The sequence below is a fragment of the Nasonia vitripennis genome, chromosome 3, assembly GCF_009193385.2.
Source record: "Nasonia vitripennis strain AsymCx chromosome 3, Nvit_psr_1.1, whole genome shotgun sequence".
Lineage (NCBI taxonomy): Eukaryota > Metazoa > Arthropoda > Insecta > Hymenoptera > Pteromalidae > Nasonia > Nasonia vitripennis.
This window is the reverse complement of record NC_045759.1, coordinates 20,005,300-20,033,211: the sequence shown is the minus strand read 5'-3', so window position 1 is coordinate 20,033,211 and position 27,912 is coordinate 20,005,300. Positions and strand designations below refer to the sequence as shown.

Here is a 27,912-nt window from a genome sequence, read left to right as displayed (position 1 = left end):
TCACTCCTGCAAGTGTGTCACTGCACACTTACCGATCGAATCGCGATTCCGCAGAGACGGCCAAGCTGGTGATGTCGGTGGCCTCGAGGTTCGCCCTGAACATGGCGGCCAACGTGGGCCTGCAGTACGCCGCGGAACTGCTGCCCACTCCGGTGCGCGCCCAAGGGGTCGGGATGATTCACATATTCGGCATCCTGGCGCACTCCCTCGCGCCGTACATCGTCGATACCGTGAGTTTATTCAATTATACTATTAGATACGGAGGTGGTCGAATGACAAGTCGAGGAAATTTCAGGCCCACTGGTGGAGCGACCTGCCGATGCTCATAATCAGCGTCGTCTCCTTCGTCTGCGCGAGTCTGGTGCTCTTCCTGCCCGAGACCCTCGGGCGCGACATGCCTCAGACTCTGCAGCAAGGGGAGGACTTTGGCAAGGATCAGCGCTTCTGGAGCCTGCCCTGTCTCGGCAGTTCCAGGGACGAGTGTCGGGACGCCCGGAACAACAACCACAGCGTCAACCACAGCGTCAACCACAGCGTCAAGCTATGATCGTTGCATGGAATCTCTTGTACACGGTTCGTCGGCGGTCTGGATGTTTCACGACTGCGAGGATGATTTAGAATATTTTTTTATACGATATAAATAGCTGTAATCTGGTAGATTCGGTATAGGGCGAACACGTAGTTTATAGAGTATTTTTTCAAAGCTCCGATGCACAACGCAATGGGATTGAACGTATTTCTATAAGCGAATAAGTTTTTGCAGTTACTGCCGACCAAAGAAACTCTCGAGCTTTACATTATACCATGAAATCGCGTGAAATGTAAATTGCGGCTCTTACGCGAAACGCTGCCTTTTATTTTTGTGATAATGCTCTGGAAGTCTACTACTGTAAATGTGTAATTTATAAGAATACTGTCGTAGTAATCTCTAATAAAGACAATAAGCAAACAGATTCCAGAATAAAAGGAGACGAAAGAAAAGGATGTAATATTACATGTAATATTATTTTAATGTAACTTCTTCACAATCGTTATAATACTACTACAATTATTGCAATCGACTCTCACGATCACATATATATATATATATATTATCACCGTACAAAGTTCTTTTTTGTTTTTCTTTAAATAATACACATATCATATACTTTTCGTCATTGATTATCGTAATAATACATTTATATAACGTCATAAACATTGAAAACTTACGTCGTTCCTCGCCTCAATGCGGGAACCAAATTGAGTATAACGATCACATACACATTCGAAAGGAGAGAAAACAAAATTTGCACTACAGTTGCGGCGTTTCGTCCGTTGGAAAGCGCGAAGGCGAACTTTGTTACTTTTTCGAATGCTCTGTTTTGCGATCGGCAAGTTAACACGGCGAGGCATTCGCAAAAGTGACTCTCGTCAATGAATTCGCGGCAAAGTTCAAAGAAAGGCGCAAGACACTTTGAAATTGCCGGTTCGTCGATTCTAAAAGCGCGTATCCCTCTCTTTCCAACGTCGAGAACGCGTCGCGTCTATCTGCGTAACTCCAAATCATTATACGATAATAGTCGTAACAAATATACGATACAGAATATAATTACAGTATATAAATTCGCTAGAGCGTCGCACTGAGGGTCCGCCTCATAAGTACGCGAATGATGATTTGAATTCACTATTACAGGCGCGGGGGCGAGAACTCGAGTTCCGTTCGCCTCGCTTCTTCCTCTTCTTCTTCTTCTTCTTCTTCTTTTTACACGTATATAGCAGTATTATATCCATAGGTAATAAACGAAGTAATACACACATCTGGCACTATAGACACGAGGTGAATTCTGGAATGTCGTCGTCGTCGTCGTCGTCGTCGTCTCTCTCTCTCTCTCGCTCCGTTCGTTCAGCGCGGAGCTCAGTCTTGCGGCGAGCAAAAAAAGAAAAAAGTTTAAACAAAACATTTGCGCCGGCAGAGAACAATGTGACGATAATTAGGTTGATCGCGCTGCACGCACGCACGCTGCTTAAGGCCTATAGAGGAATAGAATATTCTGTAGAAATAGTTGGGTATCAAAGTGCCGTAGGTGTCTATATATGCATGTGCGTCCTCTTGAGTTACATCTCGCGCTTTTCTGACTGTATACAACACACGGGGCACAATTGCAAAATCACAGCACGTCTTGCATTGCTTTCTCGTTTTTTCCCCTCGTAATAATACACGTGCGATAACACGAGAACGCTAATACTTCACTGCACTGCTGAAAGGTCCTTCTCTCCCTCTCTCTCTCTCTCTCTTATCCTTTTGTTACAGGAGAGCGGCTTCTCGGCCCTATCGCCGACTCCGCGTGTGTGTGTGTGTGTGTTTATTTACAAGGACATGCGCGTTCCGCGTTACAGCCGCGTCGACTCGATCCTCTGCAGACTGCCCGGGTTGAAGCCGGCGTTCGTCGCGCCCAGCTTTCTCCGGTACTTCTTGCTCTTCTCCGGTGAGCTGCGAAGCGAAATCGGTGCGTTATTAGACGACAGGCAATTGAAGCAATTAAAATATATGTAGCAACTCGAGCTCACCTCTTGACGCAGGGTATCCACCAGAAGCTCTGCTCCCTTCCGAACTCGTTGCCCTCCTCGAGGGTCTCGGGCAGCTCCTGGTCCAGGGTTTCGGGCAGCGTCAGCGTCAGCGTCGCGTCGAACAGGGACAGGGTGCCGAGGACGACCAGCGGCAGAGAGGGATGAGTGTTGGCCTGGAAATAGGCGTTAGAATTAGAAAAACGTCGATTCGCCGCGACAGTCGGAAACTCACCAGATAGACGACGTAGGGTCCGATGATGTGGGCAAAGTAGCCGATGATGTGAATGAGCGAGACGCCCTGGGCTCGCACGACAGTCGGCAGCATTTCCGCGGCGTACTGGAAGCCGATATTGGCAGCTATGTTGACGCCGAGACGCGCCAGGATGGCCATCGACATCGCCGGTGCACCTGTGAATTAACGTGTTGCGCCGTGATTATTTCATTCCCGATTCGATCGATGAGATAATATATACCCTTGGGCAGCGCGAGGGCGACGAAGGAGAAGATGCCGCAGATGACCATGGAGAAGAATCCCATCCAGCGTCTGCCCCACCTGTCCAGGAAGACGGCCAGGATGAGAGCTGCCGGCAGCTCGGTTATAGAGGCGAGCGAGAACGAGGTGAAGACGTCGGGGTGGAGGAGCTTCATGTTCCATACGTGGCCGTCGAACACCAGGATTATCAGCAGCCTGTGCGAAACGTAACGTTATAGCGTCGCGAATACCGATGCGATGCAGTAATATTCGCCCGAGAGACAAAAAGGGACGGCCTTGCCGAGCGTATGCAATAATGCTTACGATGTGTATAGACCGGCGAGCGTAAAAACAGGAACTGCTCGCCGCGCGGTGTGAAAGGAACAATGAGTAGAATTGCGGCTGTCGCGAAAAAAAAAAAAAAAAATTGCGTACAATAAAAGCGATTATTACAAAAAACGAGACAATTACGCAAGGCCCAAATTGAACGAGCTCGCGGCACTCGGCGAAACGAGGAAACCGACGATTCGCGGTGATTATTGCAATGACTTACCAGTAAACGATGAGCACGACGGTGATGCGTCCGAGCCTCGGCAGTTTGAACAGGTCAAGCACCGTGTAATTGTTGTGGGACTTGTCCTTGTTGATCATAGTCGTGCAGCTCTTCTCGAACTCCTCGTACACCTCGGGCGCGACAGTCTTCCTGTTGACTTTCTCGAACTTCTTCAGCATCTCTATGGCTTTGTCAACTCGGCCGTTCGTTATGTACCACCTGATGCGAGAGAGTCGTTAGCGTGTCGCCGAGAGCGATCATTTTTGAAATAAAAAAAAAAATAAAAAAATACCGACCTGGCACTCTCGGGAACGATCCAGGGCGTGACGAAGGCCACCACCAGTGGAAGGGCACTGACCACGCTGAGGATCTTCCAGTTGGCTATCCAGTAGGCTATCCAGGGCAGGATACTCGAGGCGATCGCGAAGTAGATTCCGAAGGACATGTTGGCCATCAGCGTTCTGTACTTCGGTCCCACGTACTCGATCACTGTTGTCAAGGGACAGGGGAGGAATAGGAGGAAGAACCAAACGAAATTAAAGAAAACGTATAGTAAACGGGGTTTTGCGAATCAAATGAGTGTAAATCAAAGGGCAAATCATAAAAAAGAGTAATGAAGGAATAACATTTTCTTCGACTCGCTATAAGAATATACGAATGAAAGTATCGGTTAGTCGTTATGAGCAACGTCTCGTCGTTTCGATCGCTTACCGATGATGAAGATGATGTTGAAGCAGTTGTCGAAGGACGTGCCGACGATGAAACGGGCGAAGGCGAATGTCCAGAAGCTGTTGCAGAAAGCCGTCGCGATGGAGGCGAAGAAGCCAACGCCGTTGCAGGCGACCAGGGCCGGGAGACGGCCGTAGTGATCGGCAATGTAGCCGAAAATCAGACCTCCGACTATGCTGCCCACGAAGAAGGCCGATTGGGCTGTCGTTCCCAGGTAAGCTTGGTCGCATACCCATTCCAGCTGTGCAAGCAAATTAGAATCTTTAGTTCCAATGTCACGAGAGCATACTAATTACGCAAAACATCCGATCCGCTTACCTCGGCGGCGATCGACAGGTAGGGAATGTTGGTCAGGTTGAACTCCCAGCCGTGTTGGCAGTGTCCGATGGCCCAGTCGGGATTGGCCGTTTTACGACCGGACGCTATGACCTCCGTGTAGTTGGTTATGTACATGGTGCAGCGGGAGTAGGGTACCAAGCTCTCGGTGTTGTTCTCCTCCAGGGAGCGCGGTGGTACCGACAGGGCGATTCTGAAAAATCCAATCGTTGAGTATAAATTATTACTTTTTAAACGCTGTCGTTTACGACGAGCTAAGGAGACTCGAGAATTACACGCGTCATGTCAGCTCGTTCACTTTTTACCATCAGCTGTCGCTTTTTGCCGCTGCACAGCTGAACAATGCGAGCATGCGACACGATGTTTTATATTAAAACACACTCACTTCTCGAGATCGGTAAGGTTGGTGCCGGCGAATTCGGGCACCTTGCACCAGTACTCCTCGGGTATGAGGGTGATGAAGAACTGGGCAAAGTAGAGGAACGCGTAGACCAGGGTGAACGGCAGGAGGATGACGAAGAGGAACCACTGGTACCGGCCGGCTTCGCCTATGTACGGCAGGATGTCGTCGAAGGTCTCGATGCGAGGCCTGCCCTCGCCCTCCTCGGCTTTCTTCTTGTCCAACGACGCCGCCATTGCCGAGACTTGTTTGCACTATACTTGCGCTGCAAAATTGAAATGTGTATATTTGCAAAAGATGCGCAAGCTACTTCCGAACTGCCTCGGGGAACAGGACGACGCGTGCGGCTGTAGATCTGACCCCCCCCCCCGTTCACTCGAATTTTCTATCTGGACCACTCCCCCCTCTCTCGTCCACCCGCGATCATCGGAACTGCATCGCTCGAATTTCTCTAAGCAAGGTTCACGGCGTCTCTCGCGTCTATCTACCATTAGCCTTGAAGTCTAATAAACTCCAACGAGCCGCTCTCTCTCTTGGCGAAAAAATTAAAACGCCGATATTTCAACGCACATACACGCGCGTAAGTCAAGTGGTCTCTGTCTTTCTCCATCTGCTGCGCTTCTCTTAAATAGCTCTCGGAACATATGCTCTCTTGAGATGGAGGCTTAGACCGCAAATTGCCGCAAAAGTATCTATGATCTACGAGAACGCCTCGGACTGAGGCGAGATAAGCGCGAGGAATAATTTATATTTGCTTTGCGTTTTGTTGCGCGGGATGAAATTTCGGACGGTCTTTTTTTTTCGGAAATTCCGCGCGCGATCGCTCTAATTGGATTTTGATTTACGCTTGTGATCGTATTCTTTTTTTGTTTCGGTTCGAATCATACCTGGAATTTTAATTACACGCGATACGATGAGGAAATTCCCCGCTGATGCAGAGAGAGAGAGAGAGAGAGAGAGAGAGACCCCCAAACCCAGAATTTTATCAGCCGCTGTGCACTTATGCACGCTCGCGAGTAAACAAGCGCGTCGTGGATTCCTTATCAAACCGCAGGCGCTAACCGGTAGATCCGATTAATAGCGAGCTGATGCGGCGGCGGACGATGAGCGGGCAATTATAAGAGCTCGAATCAGATTTAAAATATACGATAAGCATCCGTAAGTCTTAAACTTTTCAGTCTGGGTGTCGCGCTCTTATTTTCGAATCGGAAGTTGATAATACACGCTGTCGGGATTTCGATCGAGAAGGTTCTGGTTACTTTTGCAATAACATCCTTTCCCGATTCTTTCGCCGATGAGGATGAGAGTAGAGATAGACATTATGCAAGCGCGGAGGTGACGTCATTCTTCTCATATTTTTACGGCTGTGATAAAACCAAGAAGATATACTGCAGGAATCTGTTGCTCGTTGAAAATTCGTATGCGTACATGAGCCGCGTCGCGAAGAGTCTATCGGAAATTTCCTCCTGCAAATTACCAGGCAATCGGAATTCGAAGAAGCTATTGTTCGTTAGTGTCGGATTCGCGAAAAAAAAAAAAACATCCCATAGTTTCGCTCTAATCTCCCGTCGAAATCACACTAATTGACTCGACGCGATCGCAATTAGCTATTCATAAGACTCTTCGCCCGATCAATCTTCTCCGCTATATCTCGACTTCGGGTTTCCACACATAAATGCATTTAGAGAAGCTATACGCGCGATTATCAAGCAGCCACGCCGAGTCTTCTTTTCCGCTGAAAAGAGCTGTTCCAGCACTTACTCTCGTCTTTTGCTTTATCTGCTGCGATGACTTTAAAATCGCCGGACGGTAAACTCAAAAGTGCTGCGCCGCGACGAGTTTGCTTATCGGGAGAGTTCAACGTTCGTCGCCGTGTTATGTACACTCGGACAGACGATGCGTGAAACGAATGTCGGTGGAAGCTGATGGTTCTTCTAATGATTTTCTAAGTATAGCCTACTGACGTGATCCGCATTTTCGGAGTAGAAATTTATCGATTGGCACAGCCTAACAAACCTTAGCTCAGCGGTTAGAGCCCGCGTCTACTCTTTTTCGCTTCCCGACTCGTCAGCCCTTCGTCCGTTACGCTATCCAGATAGGAACATCGACGGGAGAAAATGTTCAGCCGATTTGTCATTGCCGAATAGACGCGCACGTGCTTGCTTAGATACCGGGAGTACATCGTTCACCTTGATTGCCAAGAATTTGAATATCTCCGAGGTCACTCCGATACACAACTAATTTCGATATTCAAAATTCAGATGAAAAAAAAGCGCAATACGCGGATTTCCGAAAGACTTATTAACCGGTCGTTCGTAATCAGGCAGTAAAGTTGATCAATAGCGGCTCGCCCAGCGCGTGTCGATTCATGACTTGTCATTAGTGTGTGTATTTCTCGCATCCGCGCCTTGAATAATCCACGAGATTTATGGACCATTAAACGCTGTTTTCATTCAATTTGCACCTATATTCGGGATAAGATAAAAGCGATCCCGTTCGATCGATAATTATTGCAATTATACACGGGCGATAAATCAGCTGATGCGAAAGAAAGCGCCGCGCGGTGTTACCCAACGAAAGTTTACGAGGAAAAGAATGTAAGTAAGTATAAGTGGCCGAAAAACCTTGGTGTATTCGTGCGCGAGCGAGTTTGAACAGCTTCTTCCGACGATAAAGGGCAAACACGAAATTCGATAACGAAAGAATTATCGTAGCGTTGAAATACTTAGTAAGAACAGGCAGACATCTAGCATGCGCCGCTAATAACAATGAAAGATGTGTCTCGTGTATAAAGTTTACACGCTGTGTATCGATCGTGGAATTTCGAAGAAACCGGTAGCACGATAAGTTGAGTGACGTTTATTCGCGTTCGAAGAATCGCTCATCGTAATCCTCGTAATTGCCCGGTTTGGAAACAAATCATTCCCTGCGCAGACAGCTTGCGGAGCTTAAAAATCGCTTATAAACTTGCAAAAAGCCGCCTGTGCATTTACAATCTTACACAATCTTACAAAGGCTTTATCTATAAGAGCGAGAAAAAGGCGCGCCAAGAGAGCTCGTCCATTCTTAATCGATCGGTTTTAATTGCATCACGGATCTTATTCAAGTTTCGAGTTTATGCAACGCGCGCGCGCGCGACTCATTGGAAGAAAAATCTGTAACAGTGATTTGAAATTCTCATAAACCGAGCGGATAACGCGTTCTTTTCACACACGATACTTCGGAGGCTCGATCATCGATGCGCGACAGGTTTACGACGCTTTTTAGAGGAATTTGAAATTACGATTATTCAAAGTAAGTATATTCGTTGCAATTATACGAGCATAAGCGCTCGCTAAATCAGCCTCGTTAAAAATTCATCCGATCAGCGAGTGACACTCCCCGTCGATGCTCGTTAATAACAATGCACATCAATCACCATCTCCATTTCATTGCCGATCTCTCGCAATCTTAGTTTGAAAATACTTCCGAGAATAAATTCACGAAAAGTCCCAAAACACTCCGTGCAAAAATACTCACATGCTTCGAGCGAAAAAAAAACAACTCGATCGCACTACACAGCTGCAGTAAGTCTCTCGTTGCACAAGGTTGAGGCGTGTGTGTGTGTGTGTGCGTGTGTGCGTGTACTTAAAAATACCGCTGCTTCCCCGACGATGCTGCACCTCTTGGCCAAATCTCTCAGCTGATCCTCACTCGAGATCACACACGCGTCTGGTCACTTATAGATCGGTAAGCGCACGTTGACGGCCGGCGATAGCGTGGCAGAGCAAAATTGGCGAAAGACGAGGGACGCGACGCGGGCCTATACATATCGCGCGTCCGAGTAGGGGACGCAAGCGAAATCGACTGCCTCGCGACTCGATCACCGACGGGGCTTTATAAGCTCCGCGAGCGGCGCTACTTGTTTCCTCTCTCTCTCTCTCTCTCTGTGTATCTTCTCTCGCTCTCTGCCCCTCTCTCTCTCTCTCTCTCTCTCGCGTGCGCGCGTGTGTGTATTACACTCTGCGCGATGGTACTGCGGCATTAGCCGAAAAAACCGGTATAGTGCCGAGAGTTGGGGCAGGTTCGCGGCGTAACTGGATTTTCGCGATTAATAACACATCGATCCTTGTACACGCATACCGGGTATTATCCCATTACGCCATTAGCGCACCTATGAGTCTGTCGCATATCGACGCGAAATTATACACGCTACTCTAGTTTTTCCAAGCGAATCCCGTCCAATCATCCCATTATCGTTGCCGATCACAATGACCATTCATAAGCCGGCCGCGATTTTTTCATTCGGCGTATTATCGTGTCAGCTGCTCATCATTCCCAAAACTGGCTGGAAAAAAGACACGCCGATCGCGTGTCTCTCAGCTGCTGTATATACAGTAGTACAGCTGACGAGATCGATCGAGCGCGAGCGACAACAATGTACGAGAATGCCTACGTGCAACAATTGAACAATATCCGATTGAATAATGCACGGCCGGCTTTTTGCTGGTATACCGCGCGAAAGGTCAATCGCGAGCGGATTCCCACGCTGACTCCGATGTCTGTGTGTACTATCGAGAAAAAGCCGCTTTTTTCACGGAAAAAAGAAAAATAAACATTATAAACGTTCGTAGATTTTCGAAAATTCATCCATCAGAGCTGACGGCGACATTTTCCTGCAAGGCGACAGTTACGTGCGGCCGATTGTTAATTAAGAGGTCGTACGGCTGCGATGCGCGTGTCTAGAATTCCCGCGGCTATAGCGACGAGAGAGAGAGAGAGAGAGGGCGAGAGAGCTGAAGCATCAACGACGAGCGTCATCGGTTTCATCTTTACTTCGTATGCAGGAAAAACACGCAGACTCTTGCGCGCGCGCGACAATTTTATTTTCATCCTTTAAGCTTATTTATCGTTGAATAACGAAAGTGGTACACACGAGGAAAAAGCGTAGTCGCTTCTAAGTTTAGAGCTGAGTTTCGTATGGTCGCGTGACGCACGTGACTTTTCGGAGACGCGCTTTTTCGGCTCTATATTATGAGTGACGGCGGCGGTCGTGGGATATGGGGAACACGTGCGCTCCGTCTGTTATGAATGACTCGGAATGGAAAGATTTCGAGGGATATTCTTCTGAGTATGTTATTATAAAATCGGAATCTGCAGCTCTCAACGCGTTTTTTTTTTTTTTTTTTTTTTGAAAATTGGCGCTGATAGACGATAGTCATTTTCGACACTTTAATCGATAAAGTCTCAAGTGCATACTTGTGGCACTTTATCAACGTAATACAGCGTACTTACGTTTATCTGCCGTCAAGTTCAATTACGGCGAGATTGATAACGCGAATCGTTTATTGTTTCTTTTTAGGCACGACTGCGACGCGGAAGTGCCTTATAGTTTCGTGTGCGAAAAATGTGTGAGATGCGATATCTCGCGCAATTTTCGACCGATCGGGCTGAAATTTCAGGACAAGTCTCCTTTTGCAAAAGCTAAAAAAGTATTTTTTTTTTATCCCGATCCTCTACGTCGTTTTGAAATGCGGGCACAATTTGTTCGATTTTTAAGCGTTTTTTAAATAAAAATGTTCCTCTGATGCGATTATCTCGGAAAGACCTTAATCAATCGGGCTAAAAATGTGTGTGCGAACTCCCCTCGTAATACTAAGCTGACCGATTTATTTTGGGCTTGATCCTGCACGTATTCGCAGAATGCGGTCACCTCCAAAAATCGCCAAAAATCGCTAAAAAGTCGAATTCTAAGCATTCTACAAAAAAAAAGTTAAATGGAAAAGTTATAGATCTTTGAAAAATACAACTTTTTCCCATTAACATCAAATCATGATTTTTTACAGCTAAAAACCAATTATTTGTCATAAAACATTACGGATTTACGTTTTACATGAAAATGTTAAATGTAAAAGTTGCAAACATTTTCAAAATACAACTTTTTACCGTGGCAAACATTTATTTAAACACTTTTTGACATACACAACCCTAAAAGCGATTTTTCGATACATAAATTCAATAATAACTTCGGTGCAACATGGCCCATCCAACCCAATTATTTTCAGCAATTTTCCTATGTTATTAAATGCTGAAAGTTATATTTTGGCCTTTATCTCATACATATATACAAAATTAAACCACTTTTTAAATTAAATTATAAAAAATGCATAATTTAGGAAAATAAAGAAAATAGCTTAGATTGAAGAAAAGCTCTAAGTAGCTTACTACATCCCTCTAAACTATGCTAAATACCTAAACAATCAATTTTCTAATATTCTAATTGAAATCCTCCAAACGAAATATCATCCGTTTGTTTACTTCCTCTTGAAAACTGCGATACAAAAGTGTTGCATTATTTATCTGAAATTACAATAGAATAAAATTCAAATAAGATATATTTTAAGAATATCTATACAAACTAAAATAAATAATTGATACAAATACAAATAAGTTACTAATTTTCCAGTAGTTTTGATGATAGTGTTGATGACCGCCAGAAGAATACCAATCAAAACTTTGACAACAATATTGAAGAAAAAAACAGGATAATACTGTATAAGCACCGACAGAAATTACGAACGCGAAGCGCGAGCGTCGGCGGTCGTGCCTTATGCGCAAAACGCGAGCGTTTTGCGTGCCTTGCATCGCGTTGCTATGGTTTATTATAAAAATAAGCTGCTGTGAATTAAGCGTCGAGAGAGCGATAATTCGAATCGTTTATATCGTCGCGAACAAAGCTAATGATAGCCGACCATCGCGGATGGCAGTGTATAAATATCACAAGTGCCACGATTTGATTTGAAAAATCGATTTCAATTGGCCGTCATACGGCTAATGAAGCTGGACTGGTATTTTCGTTAAAAAAAAGCGTTTATCGCCGCCTTATATCATCGAGTCGATCTCGAAACGACATAAACAATCGATCTATATAGTGTATGATTTTTTCCGATCACACTCGGCGGTAAACACCAAACTGAATTGCTCCCGATTCATAAATATTCATTCAGTCACAACAGCGGAGAAGAAGCGAGTAAAATTCACGGTTTCGCTATGCAAAACAACCAGTTGACAAACTAAACGCTCGAGAAAAAGAACAAGTCGCGGCTGTTCGTAAACAAAAATGCGCTGCACCTGTGCGGAGGTCGCGTCTGCATTATATGTTCCGATCTCTCTCTCTCTCTCTCTCTCTCTCTCTCTCGGGTAAAAAACTTATTATGAACAGAGGCACGCGTGATAGTCGAAAATACGGGGACTCCGAGAGGCTCAAGGTGGTCCGCATCTGGCTTTGGCGCAGAGCAGTTCGCGCGACTGGAGAACACATGAACACGATATGTAGGAACCATTGAAAGCCGGGTTCGTTAACATTCGAGGGTTACATCAGAAAGGAAGCGTATGGTTAAAAAACGCATTGAAAAATCCCGTTCTTTCTCGATTTCTGTGCCCCGTGTCGCGTACACGAGTCTGTATACATCTACCGAACAAAAACATTCGGTCTCTCGAGACGGGCTTTTATTGGCATCGAATTGGCGAGCGCGCGCTCCATGAACCTTCGTTAGGGCATCGGACAAAAAAAAAAAAAAAAAAAAACTAGAGGAGCGGCTAATTTACGACCCCCGAAGCGTCGCGTGCGTGATCGTCGGCGTCATCTAGTACCCCTTTACGCGATTGTTTTGCGTGCAGCGGCCGTTGAGAGAAGTTACATATAGCGGTATAAAGTGTCGATACGGTCCCGAAACTCGCGTCCAAAGCCTTATCAAAAGCGCATTTAGCGCCGAGTCCGTAATCCGTTTTTGCGAGAGCGTTAGACTGAGATTCAAGGTTGATCATTATTTCAGGCTTTTTTGCAGGCGAAGATTTCGGGAAAGCCTTTTGTACGTTGTCGAGTGGGATACGAGAGCTTGAATTTTTCCAACGGCTATTTATAACGCACGGCATTTTCAAAGCTGAAACGTGTCAATGCTAATGCAAACAAATCTATTAACGGTGTCCCGAATGGCGGGAAGACTCGCCGTCGATCAAAGTGAAATTGTTCCGTAATGTACCATTTGCATGCAAAATGGAGATACGCTTGTATACGCGTCTATTGAATGTTTATTGGCCAGGCAGAGGTATAAAAACGCTTATACGGCTAACAATAGAATGAGCAGCCCAATCAGTACATTCAATGTATTAAAAGACTAGGCGTTCGTCGAGATAACACTTCAGATTCGAGTGGAAGTTTAGAAACTGCCACTATAGATCTCCATTGGATCGATCTCCGATAAGCTGCGAATGATTTCATTGATATACACTGCAGCACATGGCGCAACGTTGCAGCATTATTACCTTGATTACATTTTATGGCTTCTCGATTATGATTCATTCCCGAGTAGTGTGTTCTATAATGTCCATTCGAATATTGCGGATCGAGCGATGGATTCCGATTCATGAATAACAAAAATATACTCGCTCGTGGCTGAGGCGTATTGACATTTGGAAAATTCTCAAATTACAAATTAATTCTTTTTTTAAATATTTGAAACAAATTAGCCTCTCTAGAGAGTCATAGACACAGTTTTACGCTAAGAGCCTCGTCGCGGCGATAAAAAATTTCTCGCGGACCGAAATTCTCTCATCACTTCGCGAAATCCAGCTTTTATCTTATCGACCGCCTACATACGTGTAAGCTGCGAAACAAACACCTTCCGTATTGTCGGTAAACAGCTGTGGGGATTCGTGTTCCACATCGATGACAGTTTCTAGAATATCCGACGCAACGACCAGAGAAGATCGCTCTATTTATTTCGCCGAAGCGTTATCTCGACTGCTGCGCTATTTGCATATAAACAAAGAATTTACGAAGCGTGTATAATTCGTCGCAGGGAACAAATCGCTGTCTCACGATGCCGCGAAAAGTACTTAATTTAAGAACTGGTTTTGCGACGATGCAATCCTTCAAATTTTTTTATAATCGACGTCTTCCGAGAGATGCAATCGTGCGTTAATCCTGATCGATTCGATCGCGTCTCTTCATTAATCGTTGTGTGCGTGTGTGTGTGTGTGTACGCGACAGTTCAATTCGTCCTCATTACAATTAACGCACAGCTCTTTATCGGACGCGCCGCCGCGCGAATATCTCACGTGACTTTCCTCAAAGTTAAAAACTCTCGGCGGTACAGCGATAAGAGAAAATTATGCGCGTTTTGAAGATAAAATAAAATAAAGTATAAAATACGCGCGAGCTAAAAATTGCAGACTCGACTCGCTCGATTTTGACGCTGAAATATCAAATGATTGTCATCGATGATTAAGCGCGAGCCAGCCATCCAATCAGGCCGGTAATTTCGTCTTCTCTCACGGATTTCCCAAAGAGGGAAGCATTTAAGAACTCGATCGTTTCCGAGAAAATTTCGATCGGAACATAAGCGCGAGATCGACGCCACATTGTGATGATGCGCTCTTTGCAGATGTGAGGATGAATCGATTAAAGACCATTATACCTATACTGTTTCGAGTAAATAATGGCGCGGCTTTTACGCGGAAGCTCGACGCTCGACAAGCCATGTTGGCCTATAATTAACGATGTTTCTTAATGACCATTCGTAATCCGGTTATGGATGCGTTAGCGGCGCAGAAGGTTATGTAAAGCGTACTCGCACTACGGTTATAGTTGAATTCAGAATCGAAGGTGAAAAAGGTTAAACGCAGCTGTTGCAAAATGTACGTGTTATATTGGTCTCGGTCCGATTGAAATTTCGCGAATAACGCACAGCCCAATTCTCATTTGTCGCTCGCGGCAGTCCACGAAGTAGAAGAAGAAGAAGAAGAAGCAGCAGCAGCAGCAGCAGCATCGACCCGCGCGCGGAGAGAGAGAGAGAGAGAGAGAGAGAGAGAGAGAGAGAGAGAGAGAGAGAGAGAGAGAGAGAGAGAAACCGGTCGATCGGCGGCGGCGCGAAAGGAAAACAAAGAAAACCAAGGCAGAAAGAGAGAGAAACAAGCTCCGCTTCACGACCAGTTTTCTTTGTGCAGTTTAAGTTGCGCCGTTTGCGCCGACGAGCGAGAGACTTGAAATTTTCTTCTATATATTTACGCGATGGGACACGCGGGCGCAGTCTCGACTAATACACGCAAATGGAATTCCTGCCGAAGCAAAGCCATTACGACACAACGAGATTGTTTTCGCGAAAGCGGATCAATCCAGCTCTCTCGCCGAAAATAACGATAACGGCACACAACAATATGTGTACCATGACGCGATATACAGTTGCATCAGAGACGGCGATCCTTCAATTGTATAATACACGTATAAACTGCACAAGGCTTGTATGTATACCCACACAGAAAGATTGCATTAACGGTACACTTGTAACGATCGACGAGGATCAAGTGCTGCGAGCACGTGGAGAGTCGCGGATAATCGAGCCGAGCCTTGAGAGACAAAACGTCGTTGCGTCTGCAGTGTATATCCAAAACCCGTGTGACTCGTGCTGCCGAAATTGCTCCTGAGATGAGAGAGATATATACATATATTGACGCAAGAGCCGCGCGGCGGACGAAAATAAATGATGCAACGGAATGCGTATAGTTCGCTTATTACGGCCGGTTATATTAAATCGGCCGAAATCGAGCTGCGACGCCGGGTAATTCTAGAAGCGAGTATGCGGGGTTGCTTCCCTCCTCGTTGAGCCTCGTTATGGGATTTTTTCGTCGCTGTCACTCTTGGATTGGATTGGCATTGAAGCGAAACACGCGGCTCGAATTTATTTCAATAAATCGAATATTGAATATAGTATACGCGCGTATACGCGTTTATAATTTTAGAATTGCGTCACTGTGTGCGTGTCTACTTGCCAATCGCATTTCATATTCCATAGCGTAGTTTTATACTGATTTTCCTGGAAAACAGAATTTCATTCCGACTGAATATCGTACGTTTAGCGCCGATAGGCATCTTCGCGCGCATTTTTGAAATTCAAAATTGTCCGACGCGTATACGCGTTGCAAACTTGCGTAGGAAATAACGATAGATTCTCTGTACATAAGGTCAGGAGAGAACGCGAGTGTGAACGTCTTCCACTTTCCGACTAATTGATCTTTGTGCCATACGTACACGCGCTTCTATTTTCTTTATACATCGAAACGGCAACAATTAGTTCACGTCGAGCAATTGCCGCTGCCGCGCGAGATCGCAAAGTTACGTAAATTCTAAGGATCGCTTCAATTGCTGTTAAACGTCAACAAATAGCAACGAAGATTTATATACGGGAGAAGCTTCTCGCTGTATAATTGAACGAATTTTCCAAAAATATCTTCGTCCAGAGATGCACACCGATCCGATTCTTCAAAACCGAGCGCGTTTACGCGCAATTATCGTCGTGTTGGCGCCGAAGATTTCGCACTTGTGCAAATCGACGTCGCTCGCGGTCTCTCGAGGAAAAAACCGGAACGCGCGCGACTTATCGCAATAACGTGTACCCATTGTCGTATAATGTCGCAGCAGCGGGTTTTTCTATCTGTTATCGCGCGTCGATCGTTGTGTGCGATGCGTGCGTAATAATAGAATGAATTTTCATCGCAACTCGCTGTCAAAACACAGCCAGACGAAAGGGAATGTTTGACTAGCGCGAATCAATTACACGTAAACGAGGAATATTCGGGGATTTCTTTTCATCGCGGGTATACGGAGGAATATCACTCGAGAGCAGCGATCGTTTTACGGCAAATATTTATACACGCGAAGCGGCAGGGAGATATTCAAAACAAAAGCCAGCGGCTTGTCAAAAAAAAAAACAAAGTATCATTTGAAGACGTTTGATCAGATGTTTTCGCTCTGACGCAAGTTCAAATTTGAACGAACTGAAGGTATTATATCGATCGCGAGGCGAGACAATGTTGATCGTAGTCACAGGTGCATATAGAATGCAGACTTAATTTTTCGCTATATCAGTCGCGCATTACGGCGGCTTCGAAAAATACAGAAAACAACGACGGGATTGCGCGAGCTTAGTTCGTATTGGCACAGCTGCGTATTCGTCGTGACAATACAGACGCAAACAGCTCCGTCATCGTCGTCGAGATAACAATAGACACATCACTCTCCGCACATACCTCTCGATATACACACTGTCTCGCTTTAGACCAGCCGCGGTCCAGCGGGAGGATGATATGCGGTCAGCGTACTGCTCCTGGTTCAAAGGCACGACTGCGGCCATAGAGCCAAGAGATCTCCGCGGCAGCCTCGGAGCTGCGACCTTGGCGAAAAGGCCTTGGGGAAGGGAGCGAGAACGAAACTCGTTATTTTACCTCTAGAGCACTGTGTGCTAGACCCCGCACGCGTGTCTGTGTACAGGGAAAGAGAGAGAGAGAGAGAGAGAGATACTCGTCGTGCTTCTCCGATATGATGCTGAGAAATGTTTAGGAACTTCCGACTCTTCCCCGAATACCGTCTGCGCTTTTTTTCAGGGCAAAAAAGCGCATAATGTGAAAAAGCGAGGGACAAGTCATTTCTGTGCATACATTAAATAGGAGAGCCGATGCAGTAAAGAGGATATCGGCCTGTCTCGCCGTGCGAACTTGTTTCTCCCGCTGCGCTCGGACAGGAAAAAAAAAAAAAAAAAAAGTAAAAGCCGAGCCCTCTCAACCTGTTCTCCAAGCCTACATACGCATACCGCTCGTTGTCGTGTATACAGTACCCTTTCGCGGGGTTGTTTTGCTCCTCGCCACCGGACCTTTCAAATTATTATTATATTTTCTTTTTCGAAAGTGACGCCGGCCGCACGCGAGGTTATATCGAATTGCGCCGCCGAAAAAGTCGCTGTATGTGGCCTTATTGTCCTCGTAAAATAATCCTTAAGAGTGCGCCGGATTAGCCGGGTCGCATATAAAAGGAGAGCGGCTTTTTTCTCTCCTCGGCACCGCTTTGTTCTTGGAGAGAGAGAGAGAGAGAGACGTTGCTGGAGGATGGATGAGAGAGATAAGAGCTGCGAGAATCGTCGCGGCATATTACCGTGTGAAAGAAATTAGTATTTCTATTTTTTTTTTAGCCAGATCAATCGCCATACTTTTTGTAAATATACCTATCATCTGCATGAATTTTCGAAACATTAGTTAAAAATTTGCCTGATTTTACCGCAGTACACAGCTCGAAATCCGTTGCACCTTGGGTTCGATAAAAATCTCTAATTCTAGGAATGGATTGGCTGCAGGATGACGAGCAGTGTACGGTTATCCTTTGCTTCGGATGCGATAACTCTCTTATCAGGCTGTCGTCTGTTTTCCTATCGTGATTTGCAAATTCGTTTTGCAAATACGACAAGATACTTTGTGGATTTTCATTTTTTTCAGTTTCAGATCTAGATTTTATACGATAAGAAAACCGACGACAGCCTGATAAGAGAGTTATCGCATCCGAAGCAAAGGATAAGCAGAAGAGCTGCTCGTCATCCTGCGGCGCTAATCCATCTCGAGCTGCGTACTGCGATGCGAGATTGGTTCGAGAGAATCAGCGCCGCAGCAAGACCGCGGTAAAATCAACTAAATTTTTAACAAGAAACGATGTGTACATTCCAAAAAGTATGCCGATTGATCTGGCTCGTAAACAAAGGTAAGAAACCCCCCCGAAAGAATATAGTATAATATGACGCACACAAACTAACGCGTTTGACGATTATTATTAGGTTTATATGCGCCGGGGGATCGTTAAGGCATGTCCGTGAAGTAAGTTCTTACCGATAGGTGCGTACAGGCCGAAATTCGTTCCAAAATCCATCGAATTAAGTACTTAATAACGAGCAAACGCGCGAGTATACACGCGGGTGATTCGGAGGGCTTTCGAGCGTATCGACTCGTTGTTTTGACAAAGCTCGCGCGCGTTTACGCCGCTCGAGCAGCGCACAAGGAGATTCGTCGCGATATAGAATACGCGCGCTGCTCGGCTTTCAGGGAATATGCGCTCCGAATTAGGATTTATCGTTCTCCGGCTCTCGTTATATGGTAAATTTTGCCTCTTTTTCCTCATTCCTACTCGAGAGAAGAAGAAAAAAAGCCCGCGTTTCTACAGGGAGATCGATCGCGTAATCGCGCGCTCATTATTCATAAGAATCGTAACAACAAGCGATCGGTAAAAAACGGAACACGCCTCTCTTGTGCAATACGCGCTCGCGGAGAATTGAAAATTCTGAATTTCCGATCGCTCGCCATTGGAAACGAAGAAAAAAACGAGGAAAAACAGCCGCACTCAACGATCACTTCATCCCCCTTCGCGACAACGCGACGTTATCGAAATTTTTCACAGCTCGCACACGCCCGCTCCTTAAAATTAACGCCGCTGCAGTGTACTCTCCTCTCTTTTTTGCGCGCGCGGCACACTGAGGATCGGCGCTTTTTTGCCTCTCGGAAGGCCGCATGCGCTCGCGTTTCCTCGAAGCTTCGCCCGCGGCATTGAGCGATATATATGTATATGTGTGTGTGTGTGTGTGTGTGTTATATGCAAGCGACGTTTATTATACGCACATCGCATTGCGGAAAAGAGCGCGCGGTATAATGGCTATGTAAGTGCGCGGGGGATCTCTCTCTCTCTCTCTCTCTCCCTCTCTCTCTCTCTATATATATATATATAATCGGCCGCGCGCACGTGCGAGGGCGTTTTAACGCTCGTCGTCGTCGCGCGATCAGTTCTCGATCGATATGCGTATTATTGTTGATTATTGGGTTGCGATGATTTTTTTGCCGATTTCTTTGTTACTCGCGATTGAAATGTTTCGCGTACGTATAGGCGCTGTCTTTTTTTTCTCAGCGGTGTTATTACCCAACGACGCGGACGACGAGAGAGCGACGCGGCAGTAAACAGCTGGACGCTGTAAACTCTCGCGATGAAATTTATTACTTTGTATAGGAATCGGCGCCGCTGATGTTTCAAGGAAATTACAATCTTCCATTTATAATTAACGATCGCCATAACAATGTGGACTGCAACGTTCGATTGAACTCTTTCGTCAGCGCTATATAGTTCGCTCTTTTATTGATTATACTCGCATCGCGCGCATATTCTCCTACAAATGCTAATCGGAATCCCTTATACTCGCTATATATTCTCTACTAAGTGCATAGGTGTTTGCACGAACGCGACGGAAAAAATTGGCTCGCGTGTTCTAAAGTAAGTAGTATATATATATACGTGTATACGCGCAAGGGCGAAAAGCACAAAAGGGGGCGTGCGCAGTGGCCTACTATACGAACGTCCTTATACCGCGGCATTTCGGATAGCTAAACCTGGCGGATAAACAGCTGCACAATATCCATCGAACACTTTGTAATTCAATAAAGCCGTCATTAGCACTCCCCCGCAAAAAGCACCTCTCGTAAATCAGCGCTTCTGCGCACGGCGGAAAAAAGCCGGTAAAAAAGATGACAGCGCCGATCGCTGAATCGGAGGAGCGACGATTCCACCAGCAGACGCGAGCTCATTCATCAGACGTATATAGCCGCAAACGTTTATACCGAAGGCGAATAAGGATGTAAATCGTTTTTCAAAACGAATGTAAAACCCGAAGGCCCGACGTCGTTATAGGATGAAAAGTAGCGGCTCTCCTCTCTCTCTCTCTCTCTCTCGACGTAACCCATCGCGGCTCTTCCTGCAGCGTATTTTTTTTTTATCGTTATTATTATCGAGTCGAGCGCTTTTTACTTTCCTTGGTTTCCTAGCGCGGGCGCACGTGGCGCTCGAGTGCGCCTATACCGCTATACACTGCAAAAAGCTGCCAATTAAACAATTAGCGCGCGCTTTTCTCCCGAATAGCAGCTTCGTCATCAAGAGCAAACACACGCGTAAACCTAGCGGATCGCTCCTATCTCCGCAGCTTTGTCGATCGTGTCGCAACTTTTCTAATAATCTTTTAAGTATTCGGCTCCCGCTGATACAGCTTATTATCGCCGTCGCCGCCGCGTCTCGACTCGAAAACTGGAGCAAACTGGTTTAGCCACACGCAGAAAGCAATATATGCTTGTACATACACAAAGACTATAGTTGGAATTTTCAATCAGACACTGTATTCGGCACATTTTTCCGTTTTTCACCTGAGTGTGTGTCTCTTTAGCGCTATCGCGTGAGATTCCGTGCCAGTCCATTCAAATGACGGCCGGCTTATCAATTATTCATCGGCTATCCCGTCAAGGTCAGGCCGGCGAGCGACACGCGCTCGTGCATATAGCTATATGTATATATATAGGCGATACTCGTGGGTATAAGCCGAAAGAGAGCGGGCGATTTATTTTCGGATGGCTAATCGATGTACGATAAAAGCTTAAAGGAAGAACGATCGATATTCTGTGGTACTTTTGTTTTGGATGTACCTGTGTGAATTTTGTGCGCATAACGTTTGGAAACACATCGATAAGATCTAGACGATTCTACACTACGGCGGAGCTGTGAGAAAAAAAAAAGAACGAGTTTGTACAGGTGTGTCGGAAAGCCGTCTGCTCGAGCACGCGTCGCACAGCGAGTGTAAAAAATATGTTGGACATGGATTAGAAAAAAATTTGATATTAAAAGATCGATTAATCTCAAACGCGCTGTGTATATCGTAATTTTTACAAACAAAAATCGCTCGCGAACAATCGATACCAGGGCGCACACATTCGAGGCATTAGTATATCAATTAAAACTCGAACAATAATCCATTTCCGCGTATGCGATCTGCAATTTAATACCCCCGATTGCGATCGCGTAATTATAAAAAGAATCCCGCGATATTCCGAAATCACGCGGTTATGTTTTTCTGATCGCTATCGGTATAGGTATCGCTAATCGATATACCCGAATTGCTATATATACTGAGAATTGTCGCTCTGTACGCACTGTACACACACACACACACACACGCATAAGCTCTCTCGCGCACATATGATTTATGTAACGCGCGCGACTAGCGCGTGTATGTAGACATAATTTCGCGGAGAAACTTTTATGGAGCGACTTTTAAGACGGCGTAATTGATGGCGAGACCGTAAACCTGACGGCTTATTCGTCGCCCGCCAATGTGCGCCATTGTCGCTTACGTTTTGCCTACTCGCGTATTAAAAGGAGAGAAGAAAAAAAGCTGCGGGGATAAATTGCTGCGGTACGTTTTACGGCGCCGATAAAAATTAAAAACTAATCAGCTGTGCGTTACGCGCTATACCTATATATACATTCTCTCTTGTTTTTCTCGCAAAGCTGCATAGCGCGTATATCTGAGAGTATCCTAAGTTTTCGATATCGGCCGCGTTTATATAGTGCGCGTGCAGCTGTCTTTTCGAGTCAAAAATCAACTTAGCGAGTCAAAATTAGCGACATGCTCGAAAAGTTCCGCTCCGAGCAACGTCAATGGCAAGTATATAGCGAGAATATTTTTGCCCGAAAAGAGAAAAATGAGCTGTAGAGTCGAAAAAAAAAAATAGTCAACGACGACACATCGCGGAGAGAACGTGTCCGGCTCTGAGGGACTAATGACGCAAGCGAGGCACGTATAATACGCGCCGTGACGTCATCGCGCGCGGTGCAGGACTAGTTCGCGCGGGGGCTTCCCCCGAGAATAAGGAACTTTCCTGCACGAGGATTGCCTGGTGTGTTTTATGAAAATATACGTTTAAAATTCCATTGCCCTCTCGGTCTTTGTTTTATCGCGGCTGCGAGCGGTGATTTTTCGGAAATCGATATACTTCCCTCATTTAACCGCGACTCGACTTTCATTATCTTAACGAAGAATAATGCTCGCCGCCGCTATTCTTTTAATTCGGTCTCAGCTAATTTAAAAGGATCACTCGCATTCAGCAATGGCTTTTAATTTCCGTGTACGCGAACTTTTTATCTCCTCAATGTTCACCTTTAAATTCGACGAATCACGGCGTAGACACCTGCGCGCATCCGCGCGAAACGCATATCGGAATAGATTCCGGCCGAAATGCAGGTCAATCGGCCTTTGCTGATTCCGTGATTTCACGTATGGATAGGTTTGACGCATCGGAGCTCGCTCGCTCGCTGCACATAAGCCCCCAGTGCAGCGAGTGTCGTCGCGATCCATTGAATTTAAAATGCGCCCAAACCTATTTATATGTAACGCATCGTTTCGCGAATGAAAAAAAAGGGAAAGAGAGAGAGATGCGACCGAGACCTGCATATCACTCGGGGGATGATGAGAAACGAGGCCGAGTCTAGAGAGGCAGAAAGAAGAGGAGCGGCTCGCGGAGAGATTGAACCGTCGGACGTTGTTTGTTCTGCTCTCTCTCTTCCCGTCTTTTTTTCGCTCAAGCCAAATATAAGAGCCCGGGCCCTTTGTTTTCCTCGAGGCGCTTTCAAGGACGCTCTCGACTACTTTTCGATATATATATATATACCTATACGTATATCTGCATGATAAATGCGGATGTAATTTTTTTTTCGCGGCCTCTGGCTTTGTCTTGGCCTTTCAAGTGAGTTACTCGCTCTGAGGCCGCGATGAGGATATTTTTTTCGACAGCGAAAGACGAGCCGTAATCGTTGGCTAATCGAAGTATCAAGTTTGCCTCCACGAATAGAGACCGCATTGCTATCGCTATGTATACGAAAAAGCTCCCGAGAGTTAATATTGGCGCACAACTCGCTCTCCTCCAGACACAATAATATAACGAAAGATTCCACACTGGCCTGATATCCCGCTAAGAATTTACGACCATTGACTCATTTTCTGCTGCATCGCGGGCCGATCGAAAATTTCCAGACGCAGAGCGACTGCACTTATCAGCTGCGGCCGCAAGTTCTAATCGAGCGAGGACGCTTAAAATTCGATCGCTCGATAGTAGACTCTCGCGGAAAAGAAAGAAGAAGCTTTCATCGCTGCAAAGCTGCCCACGTGTAGGGAAGAGAGTCAAAGGAGGAGCTGAAAAGGAAGAACACACAGAGGACAGCGGTTGGCGAGATGAAAGAGCGCGCAGGCAAAGCCCGAGCGCAAGCTCGATCGATCGGCCGACCTTCCGCGTCAATTAAACTGAACTGCGCGCGCGAGAGGCTGACTGAGAGAAGAAATTAACGTGTAATATACACTTTCTGCTTTTCGGCTCGCCCGAGAGAGCAGGTCACTGACTGCTGGCTGAAGCACGAAATTCAACGTGTCTCGTGGAGAAAAGCTCTCGGAATAAACGTCGGAAAAAAAAAGAAGCTAGAGAGAAGGAAGAAACGCGAGCTGCAGCTGTCGCAGTACAGTCTCTGCTCGAGGGTGAATAGCGAAATTCCGATCGCGCAGGCTGTATATTCGCGGAGAAATGCATAATGCATGTAGTTCGGGACTTTGTGCAGAGCCGCGGAAGCCGCGAGTGAAAATATATTCGATTGCGTGTGTGCCGAAGGATATTGGCTCGAGCTTTTTGTCTCGCCTCTCGCTTATAATACACTTCTTTTGTTCTTAAAACTGGGGCGTGAAAAAGATTGACTATATAGATAAACTAGAGACTATTAGCGCGATTGTACTTTAATCGAGACGCTGCGCGCCGGCTCCCGTTAAATCCCAGTCGAAGAAACTCGAAAGAATTCCTCCTACACAAAGCGATCGTCGGACGTTATATAGAGAAGGAGATCGAGTAGAAGTTTAAAAAGCCACTTCTCTGCAAGTCGAGTAATTAGCTCGTCGGGTTTTAAGAGGTTCCTTCGGAATAGCTTTTTGCGAGCCAATATATATACCAACTTCGAGATCAATGGTACATCTCGAAAGGGTATTCCCGTCGTTCGCATGAATCTAATCTGCCGGACGGCGAAACAAAAGCAAAGCGGCTCGATCGATCACTGCGGCGGCAATTGGCGCTCTCTCTCTCTCTCTCTCTCTCCCAAGAAGCGCGTTGGAGCATCGACCAACTCGAAAGGAGATTTGTCGCACGCGCGCGCGTGTCGAGGAAGATCATCGGCCATGTAGGACGTTTAATGAGCGCAAATTGACGGGATCGCGTCGAAATGCGAATTGAGAGAGTGTCTAAGCTAAATATATCCGATTGCGTTCGTCGACGCTCGTTGAGCTCGGCTATATAGTATAGCTGATCGTGTTTATATCGCCGACTAAAAATTCATCGTTTGCACGTCCAAGAAAAATATTACATAACGCTTTATACGATCGTCAACACACACACACACACAACGAGCGAGTCTAGTTCAGCCATCGCAGCTGAGGGTAAAACTTTGCGAAACGCGGCCGTTAAAAACGTTTTTAACGTCTCCACGAGAAAGAGAGAGAGAGAGAGAGAGAGAGCCGGACGCGTAATTGGCATTAAAACTTTCGGAGCATAATCGCGTTCGTGGGGGAGTACATTATACCGTGTGCGAGTTGTTCCGAAGGAGCTTTCGGTTCATCTAATTTTAAAGTTTGCCGCGCTTCGCACTGGGTCAAGGGAGAGAGAAAGAGAAAGAGAGAGAGAGAGAGAGAGAGTTACGCGTGAGTAGCTGTACTTTTTATCCCGGAATCCCCGGCTGCCGATCGGGGAAACTAGTGGCCGAGTAGATAAGTTCCGGGACGGCTGCTGGCGCTGCAGAGATTTAGGGGCTGTAAAATTCGAGTTTCGAGCTATTCGAAGTTGCTGAAAAATTCTCTCGCGACAGCCGCGAGGACGAGGAAGTTTATTCGAAAATTTCGTATTTAAATTCATCACGCTTTCCCCGGCCGTTCAATTAATCCCAAAGTGCAACAGCTCTGTCTCTCTCTCTCTCTCTCCCAAAATAAGAACTGAAAGCAGCCCACGCCAGCTGACAAGCGGCAAAAGTTTGCAAGCTCCGGCCGAAATAATTCGAGCCATTACGCAAGAGCTTGCGCGCGCTGGAGAGAGAGAGAGAGAGCGGCGGGTTCCTGGTAACCCGAGAGCGAGCTTTAGATGATGCGCGCGGATTGGGATTAATTTTCAGGCAATTTGTATTGTCGCCCATATATATATATACAGCCCTTGTTGTCGGAGCGTTAAATCGCGCGTTTCAATTAGTCGACACGCGCCCCCTATAGCTGAGAGTTGACTGCGGATTTGTTTATTTTTGCTATGTCGTACGCGAAAAATAGCTCGAACGTGATATAACGCGCACACGCGCGGTAAAATGGCAGAAAGAGAGAGAGAGAGAGAAGCACGAGTCTGCGCCCGTCCTCGCGCGCTTATAATTGCTTATGAATAAATTTGTAAACATTATACGAATGAAGGCGCGATCGATATACGTCGACTCACGCTGCTCTATATGATATCGTAATCGGATCGCGATAAGCTGTCGAATCGTCTGATTGTATAGCACGAACTTATAATTATTATTTCTTTTATTTCAAAGCTTCGAGAAACGCTGCAGCTACACGCGTAACTCAATTATACCATATATAAGTATGCTAAAGTTCAGTCGCCATTAAAATGCAAAATACGCGTGTGATTGCGAAACTTTTTCCAAGGTCTGCGCTGCTCTGCTCTCGCGAATTTTCCGACGGATATAAAATGATAGCGCGGGTCAATGATTTTTCTTCGCTATCTTGCGCCTCTGCGAAATTTCTTCAGCGACTATACCGCGCTATCGCGGTTCCGAAAATTCAATCAACGCAGCGTCAAGTGTAAATCAGTCTCGAGAATTTTTAGCCCCACTTTTCTAAAATCTACCGCCGCTGCATCGGATCCTCGTTTAATCGTACGATAAGACGCTCGGCAAACAAGGTGTAATTACGGCGCGCGTCGCTGCAGCACATCGTTAGATAATTAGACGCGGGCGAGGAATAGTTATAAGTATACAGCGGGTTAAATTCGAGGATGGAAGACTCGAGAAAGTTATTAGGGGTTTTTTTTTTCAAATTTCAAAGTCGATAAATAATTCGAAGGATGTACACAGACAGACACTTGCGCGCTCGTCGAGGCGGAACAATATTTGTTATCGGCAAACAATAGGGAACAGACATGGTTCTGCTATATACGTATAAATACTTATATACAGTAGAAAGTAGTATAAGAATACGTTATTTGATGCCTCTAGGCCCTAATATGATTAATTGAAAATTCTTATGTTTGACTAGTTTTTAAAACGGCAGCTCTCCAAGATGGCGGCTCAAAGGATAAAGACCTAACCTAACGTACGGGCATTTGAGTACATAAATTCAGTCATCATGAATCTATCTCTCATCTCTATTATCATTTTGGAGTAAAGAATGAGGTTATTTGATGTATTAAAATTTACATGCCTTTGTACATCCATATATATTTTCATCCTTCGCGCCGCCATATTGATCACGTGAGCTCTCAATCGTTAAAATGTATCATTAGGAAACCGAATTTTCAAAACAATATTACTTAACAAATATTGCAGTAAAAATCGTGACTCTTGTACTTTTGCGTAAGATTTATCCTTAACTTGATTTTAAAAAAGGTTTTAAAAATCATGCCTGTCCCCTGTATTATACGGATCGTCATCGTTGCGCACACACGGCCGATAGGAATCGCGCTGATGTAAATAACTGGATCGTGAATTTTGTCACTGTTGTTCTTGGCCTGCGCAATATCTTCCTATATAGGTACACAGGGGGTCCATGAAAATGATTTAAAGCACGTTTATTATCTCCCTTCGCCCGTGCACTGTGCACTTGACGGCCGATTTAATCGCTGGCTATCGCATTTCGATCTACCTGATCCTACTTACGTACGAAAAATGATCCTTTCCAAAATGAAAAAAAAAAAAAAAAAAAAAAAAAAATCACACAAACACGCTCCTACCTTCAGTGTCGCTCAACGTCGGTCCAGTCCAGTCGTCTGCCAGAAGGAAGGAGTACTGAAAATTTCTTCAACGAATAATAATTCAAAGTCTATCCCCGGAAAAGACCGTCACAGGCAGTCTCTCAGGATGCCAGTTGACGTAGCGGCGCTGGCATCTCGGCGGAGCTGTGGGCACTTTGCTCATCGCCGACTAACCTT

The 27,912-nt window shown here is 45.7% G+C and overlaps 2 protein-coding genes across 7 annotated transcripts in view; one reads left to right on the top strand and one right to left on the bottom strand.

Annotated features, from left to right (window-relative positions):
* LOC100120374 (carcinine transporter) overlaps nucleotides 1–994 on the top strand; it is an 8,509-nt gene extending 7,515 nt beyond the window's left edge. For all 3 annotated transcript variants that reach the window (XM_008207071.4, XM_008207070.4, XM_016984185.3), the window contains 2 exons: nucleotides 55–230; nucleotides 296–994. In XM_008207071.4, the coding sequence (XP_008205293.1) occupies nucleotides 55–230; nucleotides 296–547 (428 nt within the window). In that variant the 3' untranslated portion in view covers nucleotides 548–994. The remainder of the gene's footprint in view (nucleotides 1–54; nucleotides 231–295) is intronic.
* On the bottom strand, nucleotides 987–27,912 carry LOC100120350 (carcinine transporter). 4 transcript variants are annotated; one of them, XM_031927995.2, is made up of 10 exons: nucleotides 27,715–27,912; nucleotides 5,023–5,302; nucleotides 4,620–4,830; nucleotides 4,284–4,542; nucleotides 3,869–4,061; nucleotides 3,573–3,791; nucleotides 3,021–3,235; nucleotides 2,780–2,955; nucleotides 2,548–2,720; nucleotides 987–2,470 (listed from the first exon to the last, which is right to left on the bottom strand). In XM_031927995.2, exons 2-10 carry the CDS (start codon nucleotides 5,271–5,273, stop codon nucleotides 2,371–2,373), a joined length of 1,797 nt encoding a protein of 598 aa, XP_031783855.1. In that variant the 5' UTR covers nucleotides 5,274–5,302; nucleotides 27,715–27,912; the 3' UTR covers nucleotides 987–2,370. The 4 variants fall into 4 exon arrangements, with proteins under 4 accessions (XP_031783855.1, XP_031783856.1, XP_008205294.1 ...); XM_031927996.2 differs by lacking the exon at nucleotides 27,715–27,912 and adding an exon at nucleotides 17,104–17,201; XM_008207072.4 differs by lacking the exon at nucleotides 27,715–27,912 and adding an exon at nucleotides 8,557–8,898.